Source organism: Cervus canadensis, chromosome 21 (genome assembly GCF_019320065.1).
Source record: "Cervus canadensis isolate Bull #8, Minnesota chromosome 21, ASM1932006v1, whole genome shotgun sequence".
In the NCBI taxonomy this organism is placed as follows: domain Eukaryota; kingdom Metazoa; phylum Chordata; class Mammalia; order Artiodactyla; family Cervidae; genus Cervus; species Cervus canadensis.
This window is the reverse complement of record NC_057406.1, coordinates 33,777,359-33,792,707: the sequence shown is the minus strand read 5'-3', so window position 1 is coordinate 33,792,707 and position 15,349 is coordinate 33,777,359. Positions and strand designations below refer to the sequence as shown.

At 37.3% G+C, this 15,349-nt stretch overlaps 2 protein-coding genes across 5 annotated transcripts in view; one reads left to right on the top strand and one right to left on the bottom strand.

The window, feature by feature from the left end:
* The window catches only part of DNAI7 (dynein axonemal intermediate chain 7), an 88,553-nt gene extending 74,120 nt beyond the window's left edge, over nucleotides 1-14,433 (top strand). The window contains exons 11-16 of the mRNA XM_043441336.1: nucleotides 414-574; nucleotides 3,411-3,567; nucleotides 7,237-7,451; nucleotides 9,435-9,602; nucleotides 12,847-12,960; nucleotides 14,065-14,433. Of these exons, the coding sequence (XP_043297271.1) occupies nucleotides 414-574; nucleotides 3,411-3,567; nucleotides 7,237-7,451; nucleotides 9,435-9,602; nucleotides 12,847-12,960; nucleotides 14,065-14,343 (1,094 nt within the window). The 3' untranslated portion in view covers nucleotides 14,344-14,433. The remainder of the gene's footprint in view (nucleotides 1-413; nucleotides 575-3,410; nucleotides 3,568-7,236; nucleotides 7,452-9,434; nucleotides 9,603-12,846; nucleotides 12,961-14,064) is intronic.
* A 125-nt stretch (nucleotides 14,434-14,558) lies between these two features.
* IRAG2 (inositol 1,4,5-triphosphate receptor associated 2) overlaps nucleotides 14,559-15,349 on the bottom strand; it is a 96,246-nt gene continuing 95,455 nt past the window's right edge. For all 4 annotated transcript variants that reach the window (XM_043441320.1, XM_043441321.1, XM_043441324.1 and 1 more), the window contains one exon: nucleotides 14,559-15,074. In XM_043441320.1, the coding sequence (XP_043297255.1) occupies nucleotides 14,831-15,074 (244 nt within the window). In that variant the 3' untranslated portion in view covers nucleotides 14,559-14,830. The remainder of the gene's footprint in view (nucleotides 15,075-15,349) is intronic.

Genomic DNA, 15,349 nt, shown 5'->3' with positions numbered 1-15,349 from the left:
AATCTCTTTCATTAACTTTATCATTTTGCTTCTTTCCCAGAAACTCCTTAAGAATATATTTTTTATACAGTTCTTAGCATAGTTTTTATAACAGACTTCTTGTCCACCTCACTTTTTCCAATGCACTTTTGTGTCAACAGTCAAGTAGGTTTATATCATTATAACTTTTCTGTAATCCTTATGAGATAATTTACCTATGAAAAATATAAATGGAGCCCTCCCCTGCACCCTAACATTATGCATGCCTATTCCCACTTTGAAGTGAATGATTTTGAATTAACCACATTCTGGAAATGTGTAGTTGCTAAATAAAAATTTTCTTTACCAGTATTAGAATGCTTTCATTTCCCTACTAAGAAAATACAGAAATGTTATGATCTATTTAGAAACTCAATCAATCTGATTAATTTCAGCACAGGAGTTGCTGCTAGAGAATGCTTGTGAAAAACCCTATTTCCTTGAAGAAGATGAGGTTGATTTATGCCAATTCACAACCCTGGGTGGAGTGTACCACTTGGATATTTTGGAGCTTCCTCCACAGTGTAAACCAATGAAAGGCTGGATGATTGTGGAAGTAGGTTGATTCTTGAATCAAAATTTATGGATAAAATAATTTCTCATGCCTTATCTGAAATGATTTAACATCTATTTAACCCTGAAATGATTTAACATCTATTTAACCCTAAAATGATTTAACCCTATTAAACAAGGACAAATGCAGAAAATGTAATTTTAAGCTGTCTTGAATTTATGAATCAAAATCAGACACTAAAGGAGAGGAATCTGAAATAATAATGGATTTTAAAACTAGAATTCATACATGTTAACTTAATTGTAAACCTGTAACACTGTTTATATTATGCCAATTTGGCCATAATAATGACAGTCATTTTCAGAGGTCATCAAATTTTTTCTGTAAAGGGCCAGGTGGTAAATATTTTCAGCTTTGTGAGCCGTACCAGCTCTGTTGCAACTCCTCAGCTCTGCCATTGTAACATTAAAGTAGCCATTGGTAAATGAATGGACATGGCTGTGTTCCAGTTAAACTTATTTTACAAAAACTGGTGGGGGCCGGATTTTCCAGGGACCATAGTTTGTGGATTCTAGTCTAAATCAGTGGTTCCCAGCATGTGGTCCCTCGACCAGAAGCATCAACATCATTGGCATCATCTGAGAATTTGCTAGAAATGCAAATTCATTGCCCCCACCTCAATCCTACTGAATCAGAAAGTTTGGAGGTAAGACTCAGCAGTCTGTGTTTTAGCAAGACACACCCCAAAGTTTGAGGACCACTGGTCTGCATCCTTGATATACAAGTGTGGTCCATGAACCTACAGCATCTGTATCACCTGAGAACTTGTTAGACATGCATCGTTTGGGACTTTACCTCAGGTCCACCGAATCTGCGTATTAACTGCACATGAAAGTTTGAAAAGCACTGATGTGGGCAATGCCAATGGTATTGATGCACAGATAGCATACATTGAGTAACAAGGATACTGATGGTAGCCGTTGTCAATCGTTTTTCAAGGAGTTCTCACTCTTGTTTCAGTGAGTGGTAACATTTGCACTAGTATTGACTTGATTTAACTTTTAGTGGCCTACACCCCAGATAATACCCAGTTATGGTAAAGAATCTGCTTGTAGTGCAGGAGACCTGGGTTCAATCCCTGGGTCGGGAAGATCCCCTGGAGAAAGGAATATTCTTGCCTGGAGAACTCCATGGACAGAGGAGCCTAGAAGAAGCCACAACTTCTTTATGCATAGGCACTCTTGAATTAGTGTAGTATTTATCTTTTTTTTTTTCATTATCACCCCTCCAAGGAGCCTTTGTAGACTTTTTTCCTAACTGTCCCCCATAAAATATTAATACCACATGTATACTGTATAGCTACATATGTGCTGTATGTATATTTGTGTTTTATACCTAAAAGAGTACAATTTTTTCATGACCCCTCTAAACTAATTTTTACCCTCTTAGGGATAATATTGCTGTTCCTTTCCCCTTCTCATAAATGAGAATGCAGTTATTAGGTTGACCCTGGAGAGATAATTTGGTTTGTAGCCCCTTTGAGGGGCTTCCCCAGGGGCTCAGCAATAAAGAATCCACCATCAATGCAGGAGACTCAGGAGACACAGGTTCGATCACTAGGTCAGGAAGATTCCCTGGAAAAGGGCATGTTAACCCACTCCAGTATCCTTGCCTGGGATATCCCATGGACAGAGGAGCCTGGCGGCTACAGTCCATAGGGTCGCAAAGACTCGGACATAACTGAAGCGACTTAGCACGTAGCCACTTTGAAGAATCTATTTGAATCAGCCTTCCCTACCTCAGAAATACCTGAAGGGCAGAGTGGAGTCCAGAGAGACACCCTTTGGTGGAGGTAGGCTTTCAAAACTCTTTATCCATAGGAAGGTCTAAGCCTGAACTGGGAATTTCAAGGATGCATACAAAGATCTGGTGTTCCTGAATTTTGTCTTGGTATCGTGATTCTACTCTAGGTGCTCAATTGAGCCCAGAATATTCTCCATCACACTTATTTTTCTCTCCTGCAATGAAGAGACCTTCCTCATTTTCTAAGTCCCTTTTAAATAATCCCACACTTCCTCTAGAAGTTTTCCCCATCCAGTTTTTTTCCTCTCTTTTGTAACATTTGTAATCTCCTTCCCTTTCCTAGATCCATCTCTGCTAAATTCTGATAATAGACAAATCTTCTTTATCCCACAGACATCTGCTCTTGGCTTAATTTACTTTCTCCCCCTCACCACCCCCCTACTTTTTTAGGATGTAATTGATATATAACACTGCATAAGGTATGCAATATGATGATTTTTAATTAATTTCATTCATTTATTTCCACACTTCTCAAAAGGTTGCTTCTCATTCTTTCTGTCTTCACCCACACACCCTAACCAAGTTACTGGAACATGGGATTTGGGGTCCTATAGATCTACTGGGTTGGTCAAAAAAGTTTGTTCAGATCTTTCTATAAGATGTTAGGGGAAAACCCAAATGAACTTTTTGGCCAATCCAATACTTTTGGCTTCTGGTGCCTTCTTGAAGTAATTTTGTAATCTTTGGCACATTAATTGATTTTTCTAAGTCCCAGTTATCTTCTCTGTTCAATATATATCTCCTGGAATTATTGGAGAAATAAAATGAATAGTTAAGTCCCAGGCAGCTTAGAATCTGGCCCATAGGAGGGTTCTGAATTACATTCAAATGTAGTGATTTTTTCCCCTCAATCATTATCTTTAATTTTGTTGTGACATTTTGTTAGTCAATCTGTAGTGAAATGTGACCTAACTGCAGTGCTTATTTAACATATATAGCTTACTCTGCAATATATACATCATAAACTGTTACCAGTCAGCTTCTAACTTAGTATTATCTTGGTCATTTTTAAAAGATACTCAAAGAGGGATTACAGAAATATACATATCCTCCAGAAACTACAGAAGACCTTGAAACAGAAAATGTTTTCCCACCCATAGAGGTCATGCTTGAAGTTCACGAGAATGTAATCTTCTTTGAGAATCCTATGGTTGCAAGGTGGGATGCTGAAGGTACAATGATGACTTAACCAGCTTTGATAATTATGTAATGAAAAGAGGTATAACAATATAAATTCTTAAATCAAAATAGGAAATGGAGAATGTAAACTGAGTTTCTAATCATACATATTTCTGTGCCAATTCTAGAGTCTTTGTTTCCTTTTGATGGAAATGAAGAGGGATTTTTTTTAAAAAAAGGAAATGAGTAAAAATATCAAATAGTATAGCAAATCAAAAACAAATGAAAGCTTACTCTCTCTTGAAATGGACAAATAATTCAGATTGGGGTGATTAAAATTTGATTATTTTAATGTTAATGATTTATAAATTGCAAAGCTTATTACAACCAGGTACTGAGGATGGGAGTCTTCCCAGGCGGCTTAGTGGTAAAGAACCTGCCTGCCAAGCAGGAGACACAGATTCAATCCCTAGAGTGGGAAGGACCCCTGGAGAAGGAAATGGCAACCCACTCCAGTGTTCTTGCCTGGGAAATCCCATGGACATAGGAGACTGGCAGGCTACAGTCCATGGGTTCGCAGAGTTGGACACGATTTAGCAACTAAACAACAGCTGAGTGGGCAAATGGGAAGCCTGAGAAAGAGGAAAACCAACTACTATATGCCTCTATAACTTTTAACTATTGAACCATGGGAAGTTATTGCTTATTCAAATTGTTAAATATCAATAAATCAGAAGTGTTAACAAATATAAGTTAATGATTCACCAATTATTAACAAATACCTGATTTGGGGTTGGCAGGCTAAACTTTGAAAGGTCTTGGTCTTGTGAATTAATGTGTGCAAATCTGGGGACTCTTAGATGAAAGTTGAATAGCTTTGTTTTTAATGTTGGTGAATTATTCTACATCCAAATATTTATTTATGAAAAGGTTTGCATTACTAGATAACAGGTCTAGATAATAAGATAACTAAAGCACAGAGCTATTACTTTAGTTATGGGAACAGAGAATTTACAGACTATTTTGTACTTCAAATTTTTTTATGGTTGCTACAACACACCACATTTTTGCTTATATAGACATAACCACAAGATGTTTAGTGTAGAAATAATTTATGTTTTAAAAACAGTGTATTTCTATCAATACCTTAAACCATACACTATATCAAAATGAACATTGGGTACTTTTTTCCTTTCATGTTGCTTTAGAGGTTTCACTTTTCCTTTCCTTTAACAGTAACGTTCCTAAATATTTACTTATCAAATTAAACTTAGACAAGATCAGTTATCCTACATGATTCAGGGAAATATAACAAGTAAAATTTGACTCTAACTGCAGTAGTTATATGGCAGTAATCAACAACTCCATGGTTTCCCTGGTGACTCACTGGTAAAGAATCCACCTGAGAATGCAGAAGACTTGGTTTCAATCCCTGGTACAGGAAGATGCCCTGGAGAAGGAATGGCAGCCCACTCCAGTATTCTTGCCAGGAGAACCCCATGGACAGAGGAGCTTGGCAGGCTACAGTCCATGGGGTCACCCGGAGTTAGACATGACTTAGAGACTAAACAACAACAACTAAACAGCAATTTTTATGGTTACAAATTAAAATAATTTTGTAAATGTAAAAACAAAAAGATGAATTATATATAACTTAGTTTTCTAATATAATTGTTTATTATGTTGAATTCAAGAGTCAAAAATAGAACTAATATAACATTGTAAAGCAGCTATACACCAATTTTTAAAAGTTTTTTAAAAAAAGTAGGTGTATGGGGATGAAAACTAGAAAGAGATGGGAATGACAGCTGAGGTTGGGAATTACTTTATTACTTATTACTTTATTAATTATCCAAGATAATTCTCATTAGGAGGATGGCCTCAATAGAAGGAGAGTTTAAGTGCATATGGACAATATTATATATTCCCGTCTAATATTGTTTATTGAATGCTTTATTTATTTATTTATTTTTTAGCTATTTAGTTTTTCTTTTTTTTTTTTTTTTTATTAGTTGGAAGCCAATCACTTCACAACATTTCAGTGGGTTTTGTCATACATTGACATGAATCAGCCGTGGATTTACACGTATTCCCCATCCCGATCCCCGCTCCCACCTCCCTCTCCACCCGATTCCTCTGGGTCTTCCCAGTGCACCAGGCCGGAGCACTTGTCTCATGCATCCCACCTGGGCTGGTGATCTGTTTCACCATAGACAGTATATATTGAATGCTTTAAAATTGATGCCTAAAAGTGTTTTATTTCTTTTTTCCAGTAAATTTTCAAATTAATACGTGCCAATTTTTTTTTTTAATTAAGTAAAAAATAGCCAGTGGAACCTTTCATGTGAGAAGACAACAAAGCCAAGTGGAAATGAAGAGGGTGTTCTAGGAAAAGAATGATTCATTCATTTCATAAAACGCTAAACAATAAGAAAGACAGAGATAAATGAGACATAATTCCTTCTTCCAGGAATTTTCAAAGTTGTAGGAGAGGCAGACAGGGAAAGACATCATACACAAGGGGCTAGAGTAGTAAGGGGCTATATAATAGATGAAAGTGCTACGGAGCAGAACAGTGACTGGGTCCCATCTGGAGTGTTAAGGACAGCTTCTCCTAGGATAGAATATTGAGCAGGTCCTTAAGAGACTAAGAGACCATTAATGTAGTATATCCTGTGTGGGCATAAGTCTTCATTCCTCTTGGGTATATTGGTAGGAGTGGAATTGCTGGGTTGAAGCGTAAATTGATGTTCAACTGTTTAAAAACTGCCAAGTTGTTTTTCAAAGGAGCTATAACCACAACACAAGGTTCCCCTTTTCTCCATATTCTTTCCACTATTTATTGTTATCTATTTTTTTAAATTAGAGCCACCCTAGTGGGTGTGAAATGTTTTTTCATAGTTTTAATTTGTATTTCCCTAATGAGTGGTAATGTTGAGCATCTTTTTTTATGCATTTATTATATTTCATGTAGCTTCTTTGATGAAATGTTTATTCAAATCTTTTGCCAATTTTTAAGTTGTGTTGTGTTTTATTATTGAGTTGTAAGAGACACAAAAGACCACCTATTATATAATTGTGTTTAATGAAAGTTAAGAAAAGGCAAATCTTTAAGTATATTAATAGCTTCTTGGGGCTGGTGATACAAATGGGAATTAACTATAAATGGACATAAGAGATCTTACTGGGAGGATAATAATATTCTAAAACTGAATGGTGGTGATGATTGCAAAACTGGGTAAATTTACTAAAAATAATTGTATACTCAAGATAGGAGAATTTTAAAGTTCTTTAAAAAGAAGGATGAAGAGAGGTTCTCTAAAAGAGGAAGGAAATGTTCTCTAGGAAGAAAGAACTGCATGTGCAGAGGCTTACGGGTATATGATGTTGTTGGGGAAGAAAAGAAAAGTGTGACTGGAAAGAAGTCTGAGAAGTAGCAAAGAAGGAAGCCAGAAATGAGAGTCAGAGCTTCATTCTGAAAGTCTTGTGACCATGCTGAGGAATCTGGACTTGATCCTGTAGACAGGAAGAAACTCCAGTGAAGATGGTTTGTTGTTGTGATCCTATTCTCAGTGTGAAAAATCAGTTTATACATATTGAAGTTAGTGGAGTGGTTTCATTCATCTTATTTTTGCAGAGGAAAAAATGGAACTAATGTCTTATTAATCCTAATTAATAAGGTAATTAATTCTAATTAACCCTTATTAATCCTAATTATAAAGGTAAACACTGGAAAACTGATGGCATCAGCAACGTGTCTTACAAATCGGAAGAGAGACTTATAACATTCAACCTGGAAACTTTTTGTCCTGTTACCTTAATTCAAGATGCCCATATTAATATGCCATTCCAGTCATGGGAGCTAATACCACTTGATGTGAATAAAGTACTTCTGACTGTGACTACAGTATTTACTGAACTTCAAATACAAATTAAGGTAAACCACTGTTATAGAAAGTCATACCAAAGAGTTAAATCTCTTTGATTACTGTAAGAGTGTGTGTCAAAACAGTCAATCACTAATGATTTACATATTGAAATATGTCTTTTATAAATATGTTGAAAATATACCTTGAGCTGTAGTTTCTAAATAAAATATTGAGTATATAGGAAATAATATGTAAAAGTATATAGGAAATAATATGTAAAAGTAAAGTATAAGTTTGTGCCCTAAAGTTACTAGGAATAGAGCAATTGGTGAAACTCTTAAGTATGGTTATAGTATGACTTTCAGAGTTTTTGGTCCACTCTAAAGAGGCTTCCTAATCTTATCACAGGAACATAGCACCCAGCCATTTGAAATCCCTTTTGAGTAACTCCATTGCTACAGAGTCTGACTCTATGATTTCAATACCTGTAGACCACGAAATTTTTGTACCTTATTTTATGTTCCTGGTTATGTTCCAGTATCTCCTAGTTTGTAGTCTATGGGAACTTGAATTTGTATCCTACTATTGTGTGAAAATTGTATAACTTAATTATGTTGAATTGGTTCATGGTGCTTTTCAGGCCTACTATATCCTTCTACTTTTCTATTCTATTAATTTTTAAGAGTTTGATATTGAAACTCCAACTAAAAATATTAATTTATCTACTTTAAAAAATAACTGTAACATATGGTAGAACAATATGTAACTTTGTTCTGTATTTTCCAAATCTCCTCTAAATATGTTATATACTTTAATAACTTAAAAAAAGAAATTACAGAGTCTGAAATTTAAAGACACAATAAATAGATTTAGTGGTTGCCTGAGGCTGAAGTGGGGAATGAATATAAATAGGCATTAGGGATTTCACTGAGGGGATGAAAATGTTCTAAAACTGATTTATGGTGATAGTTGCACCAGTCAGTAAAGTTACCAAAAAAAAAAAAAATCACTTAACTGTGTACTTGAAATGGGTGAATTTTATGATATGTAAAAATACCTCATGAAAGTTGTTTCAAAAAAGAGATTTTTTTTTGTAAAGATATAACCTGAAATTCTTTATGAATGTGGCAGGAAAGCTAGAAGATCATCAAACTTGCTTTTTAAGGTCAGAGGAGAGATGTGAACTCTGTACACCTTCAGATTACCACTTTGCAAATTTTAAAACTGGATAATAATTTTGAATTATGTTAAAATTTTATACATGTAAAAAATTATGATCTTTAAAAGTTACAACATGGTTGCTATCAAATAGCTCTTCTACTTCAACAGGAGCACATCCAGTGTTCTTAGATCATAACTTATAAAGCAGGTGACCAGAGAGATCCTCGGATTGCTCAGATGAGCCTGAGAAGAGTTGATAAACTGGTTAAGGTAATGTGGAAACTTTGAGGTGGACCTTTTGGATCAAGCCTAAAATATGTCTGTCCTGCATTCTTTTTAATATAGGATAATACAGGATTTTCTAAAAGAAAGAAAAAATAGTTGCTGTTGTTCAGTCGCTAAGTTGTGTCCACCTCTTTGCAACCCCAAGAACTGCAACACGCCCTGTCCTTCACTATCTCCTGGAGTTTGCTCAAACTCATATGTATTGAGTCGGTGATGCCATTCAACTATCTCATCCTCTGTCTTCCCTTTCTCCTCCTGCCCTCAATCTTTTCCAGTGAATTGGCCCTTCATGTCAAGTGGCCAAAGTACTAGAGCTTCAGCTTCAGTCTTTCCAATGAATATTCAGGATTGATTTCCTATAGGATTGACTGGTTTGATCTCTGTGCTGTCCAAGGGACTCTCAAGAATATTCTCCAACACCATAGTTGAAAAGCATCAGTTCTTCAGCACTCAGCCTTCTTTATGGTCCAACTGTCACATCTGTACATGACTACTAGAAAAACCATAGTTTTGTATAAAGAACCTAACAGCTGGACCTGGAATGATAATGAGGTAATTTCTTTAACTTACTTATATAAAAGTTTCTATTTTCTTATTGAAACTAGGAAAACCTCTGCATGTTAGCTTCAATCAAAGTAAATAACAAAAAGCATTCCTCTATTTTGGAAGAAAAGTGGATGACTCCTGTTTCTTTCATTATTGCTTTGAAAAATGCTGGATTGAATATCTTCCCTACTGGACACTCTCATCTTTATGTTGTTATAAACTATAAGGTAAGAATGAATCCTTCCAAGTTGAATGTGATGTACATTTAGAATGTTAGCAAGTATTACATTTTATATAAATCTTAAGGTACACCAATGAGTTTTCTATATTCACTTATATGAGATTATAGTTAGAAAGGAAGGAATAAATAGCAAGACTAGAAATCCAGTGATTTCTGGTGAAAAAGCTGGCTTAAAACTCAAATTAAGATCATGGCAACCAGTCCCATCACTTCATGGCAAATAGATGGGGAAACAATGGAAACAGTGAGAGACTTTCTTTTCTTGGGCTTGAAAATCACTGCAGATGGTGACTGCAGCCATGAAATTAAAAGACTCTTGCTCCTTGGAAGAAAAGCTATGAGCAACCTAGACAGCATATTAAAAAGCAGAGACATTACTTGGTTGACAAAGGTCCATCAGGTCAAGGCTATGGTTTTTCCAGTAGTCATGTATGGATGTGAGAGTTGGACTATAAAGAAAGCTGAGCACCGAAGAATTGATGCTTTTGAACTGTGGTATTGGAGAAGACTCTTGAGAGTCCCGTGGACTGCAAGGAGATCCATCCAGTCCATCCTAAAGGAGATCAGTCCTGGGTGTTCATTGGAAGGACTGATGTTGAAGCTGAAACTCCAATACTTTGGCCACCTGATGCGAAGAGCTGACTCATTTGAAAAGACCCTGATGCTGGGAAAGATTGAAGGCAGGAGGAGAAGGGGACAACAGACGATGAGATGGTTGGATGGCATCACCGACTCGATAGACACGAGTTTGAGCAAGCTCCAGGAATTGGTGATGGACAAGGAAGCCTGGCGTGCTGCAGTCCATGGGGTCGCAAAGAGTCGGACATAACTGAGCGACTGAACTAAACTGAGAAATCTAGGGTTCTCTCAAATTTAATATTCTGTAGAACGATCTTCATATTGACACATGGGGCACAACCACAGCTGTTCAGTTTAGTGCAAAGGTAGTCTGGGCTACATCCCATTTTGTATGCTTGCTTTCTTCTTCCAAAGTGCGTATATGGAAGATTTCTGAAAAGAGTAAATGACTCAGCAGTTTCCCAAACGTGATAAATCAGGTGAAATTAAATACATACAAGGACCACCGATCCTTAAAACCCACTTCCTTCTACTTCATGGAGCCTTCCTGTCTGCATATTGCTTCATGTAACTCATAAGTTGAGTTAAATGAGATCCTTCCATGTTAAACTCCTTGAGGGTGGTGACCATTCCTTAATCAACTTTGATTTTTCTAGCACCAACCCTATTCCCAGAATACAGTAGATGTTTGTCAAACATTCATGATACATAAATGAAGACAGAGTGACTTCTAATCATGAAAGCTGTTTTGGGCAGAAGAATTATAAACTCAAGAACAAGTTTATCATATACCAGAAAATGACAATATGGGTAGACACACACTGGAAATAATCACATTGTAAGAGTGTATACATATATGCATAGTGGAAAAAATCCCACTTCAGTTTTAGTAACTCAAGTTGCCAGTTACTCTACAAATGCTGAATGTCATATGCTAGTCATCTTTTCAGAATATTGTATTCAAGAATTTTTTTCTGAACACTTATATTCCAGACATTGTTTTAGATGCATAGGAAACATTAGTGAATAAAACAAAGGTCTCTGCCCTGGTGGAGCTTACATTCTAGAATAGAGGGAGGCAAACATCAACAACAAACATAATAAATCATATGAATGAAAGAAAAGGTACAATATCAAATATGGTGTAGGGGGAGGGGTGCTCAATAAGAAGGTAATATTTGAGGAAAGCATCAGGGTGGGGAATTTAGCCAGGTTGCCATCTCTGGAAGGATATCAGCTTCCAGCTGGAGAGAACAGTGGAAGGGCGGTGGGGGGAAATAGTCCAGAGGGCGTGGCCTGATGGACCTGAGGATGGGAGGACCAGCAATAAGAATGGAGCAGCAAGGAGGCTGGAGCACCCAGAGCAAAGGGAAAAGAATAGGGGATAAAGTCAGAGAGAGCATGGTGTGTATGGGGAATGTGAGCAGCCAACTAATTGAAAAGGACCCTGATGCTGGGAAAGACTGAGGGCAGGAAGAGAAGGGGACAACAGAAGATGAGACGGTTGGATGGCATCATCGACTCAATGGATGTGAGTTTGAGCAAAATCCAGGAGATGGTGTAGGACAGGGGAGCCCGGCATACTGGGGTTGCAATGATGGGGTTGCAAAGAGTTGGACACAACGGAGAGACTGAACAACAGTGGGGGCTATAAGAGCACAGAGGCCCCGGGGAGCACCGTTAGGACCCTGGGTTCTGCTCTGGAAGGGGAAGCCATTGCCCCAATTTGAGAAAGAAGTCATGAGTCTGACTTATTTTTTATATTTGAATTTTATTTTTTTTCTTAAAAAATTTTTTTAAATTGAAGTATAGTTGATCTACAATGTTGTGTTAGTTTCTATTGTATAGCAGTGTGAGTCAGTCATACATACATATACATAAACCCACTCTTTTCAGATTCTTTTCCCATATAGGTCATTACAGAGTATTGCATAGAGTGCCCTGTGCTATATAGCAGGTCTTTATTAGTTGTCTATTTTATATGTGAAAGTGAAGTTGCTCAGTCATGTCCGACTCTTTGTGACCCCATGGACTGTAGCCCACAAGGCTCCTCCATCCATGGAACTTTCTAGGCAAGAGTACTGGAGTGGGTTGCCACTTCCTTCTCCAGTGGATCTTCCCAACCCAGAGATCGAACCCGGGACTCCCGCATTGCAGGCAGACACTTTAACCTCTGAGCCGCCAGGAAGCCCATGTGGCTTCCCCGGTGGCTCAGCTGGTAAAGAATCTGCCCGCAATACGGGAAACCTTGGTTCGATCCCTGGGTTGGAAAGATGCCCTGGAGAAGGGAAAGGCTACCCACTCCAGTATTCTGGCCCAGAGAATTCCATGGACTATTTTATATGTAGTACTGTGTATATGTCAATCCCAACCTCCCAATTCATCCTTCCCCTACCTCTCCTCCTTGGTAAGCATAAGTTTGCTTTCTATATCTGTGACTCTATTTCTGTTTTATAAATTAGTTCATTTGTCCCATTTTTTTAGATTCTGTTGATAAGTGATATATGATATTTATCTTTCTCTGACTTACCTCATGTGACTTACATTTTAAATGGATCTGGGTTGAGAACAGATTAGACTGTAGGAGGTCAAGGGTGGAAGGGAGACTTGAGAGGCTCTGTGATCAACCTTATTTGTTTTTATACTGACAGCATCCTTCAGTAGAAGTGAAAGCTTATCGGCAAATGGCCCTGTTAAGTTCTGCTTTTGCATTTTGTTGGAGTAAGTGGAATACAGTATGTGATTCTAAGAAAACTATATTTCAGGTATAGTATGCAAAACCCATTAAACTTTTGGCTTCCAAAAGAGATAAAGTACTCAAAAACTAAATGAATGTAGACCATATTTTCTCCTTTTAAAAAGGTGAAAAAATTAAAATTCAAAATGGAGTTGGCAAACTTTATTTTCTTTCATTTTGCCAAAAATATAAAACCAAACCATGTAAAGGTCATGCCTTTGTCGTCCATTATGGTATCAAATGCTCTTGATTTTAGGCTGGGGACCTCTTTACATCAACTGAAGAACACATGTAAGCCTGTCACATGAATATATCTATGATTCATGAACTTTCTCCTCTGAGAGTAACCTTCTGGGCACATTTCCTACAGCCTGCTAAAGAAGTTATCAGATTTTGCAAGCTGACTGATGAATATTTTAGCATAAATGAGCTACCATATTTATTTATCTTGTTCACTGTGTGTTTCTTCCATTAGAATACAAGCTCCTCGAAGACAAGGTTTTATTGTTGTGATTGTTATTTATTCATGTTTGGTTATTTTTTAATTTTTTTTTTGTTGTTGTTATATCCCTAGGACCTGAAACAATACTTGTCACTTGAAGGCATTCAATAAATATTTTTTAAAGAATATATTTTGATAAGCTCCATAAACACTAAGATATAAACAGTTTCATGCTTTTTAAAAAAATGGGGCATTAAGAATGTTTCTTTTTATCTTAGCAATTTGGGGAACTCAAGCCCTTCAAATATTGGGTTGGCCAAAAAAATTGTTCACAATTTTTGTGACCATCGTATGGAAAAACTTTGGTCACCTGATGCGAAGAGCTGACTCATTAGAAAAGACCCTGATGCTGGGAAAGATTTAGAAGAGAAGGAGAAGGGAGTGATAGAGGATGAGATGCTTGGATGCCATCACTGACTCAATGGACATGAGTTTGAGCAAGCTTCAGGAGATGGTGAAGGACAGGGAAGCCTGGTGTGCTGGAGTTATTGGGTTATGAATAGTTGGACATGACTTAGCCCCTGAACAACAACTACAAACAAAGTAACATACTCAACTGTCAAAATACCTAATAAAAGAGGAACTACTAACAGATTTCTCTAATTTTTTTCTTTTCTTTTTTTTTTTTAGGTGAGGGAACACCTTCTTAAAGACGAATCCATTCAAAATCCTAACTGGACCCTTTTAATGTTTAGTGGTGACAGGGCACAAAGTCTCAAGATCAGTGAATCCAGTGATGCATTTTCTGAAGTCCTTAAAGAAGAAACTGAATTTCATTCCACTTTATATCACATGGTGAAGGATTTTGCTTCTCAGGAAGCAATGAGGGAAGTCAGGCGTTCCAACTGCCAGTTTGTGGACTCTGTATGCCACATGCTACTCTCAACTAGGTTACTCAGCTATTCTTAAATCCCCAGGGATAAATTTTATCCAGTATGAAGAATCAAGCAACTTGGAGAAACATCAGGTATTTCTTCAATAAAGTGTAATGAGTGAATATATTTCAAACAGGCTGTTCAAATTATCTAATCAGCATTTTATACTCAAATTTTCTTTCTTAAGAATTAGGTTTTTTTTTTTCTTCTTGTACTTGGCCTACTGAGACTACCAATGTTAACTGTTCATAGATTTGAATGGTTCTTTATTTCAATAAATTTTAACAAACAATAATATCTCCTCCTCAGAAAGCTCATTAAAAAATCATGTAAGTAGGCTTCCTCCCCACTGCATTTTAGTTAGGAAGGTAATCACAAAAAGAGGGAATATAAAATATCTTACAGTCATTCTGAGAACCTCTGGTTCCATTCTGTAATTTCCCAGCTAAAAGTTACTAATGTACAAAGTTCAGATACTGAAACTTTAAAAATCAAGATACACACATTAGGATGTGCTGCAGTCACACTGGCGGGGGCCCGTTGTGTCGGAGTCTGGTGAATGGCCACAAGATGTGTTCTAGAGACATCCAGGGGTCCCCATCCTGTGTGGGGGCAGCGTCCACGGGCTTCTGGAAAAATCGGCCTGTGAAGAAGCTCATCAGCGCTGCAAACAGTACAATGAATGCCACAGAAAGCCAGAGCGCCTTGTTGGCCTCTCTGAGGGAAGTCTTGAAGTTTGTTGCCCAGGAAGCTAATGTGTCGTAACTACAACAAAAACACAAAATCAGTATGCAGTAATCACAATCTTCTGTATACTAGAAACATGCCTTTTGCCAACAATAATCAAGCCGTGTATCTACCCTACATAATTCCACCAACGTACACGTGTGCTCAGTCATTTCTGACTCTGCAACCACAGACAATAGCCCGCCAGGCTCCTTTGTCCATGGGATTCCCCAGGCAAGAATACTGGAGTGGGTTGCCATTTCCCACTCCATGGGATCTTCCTGACACAGTGATCAAATCCACGTCTCCTGCAT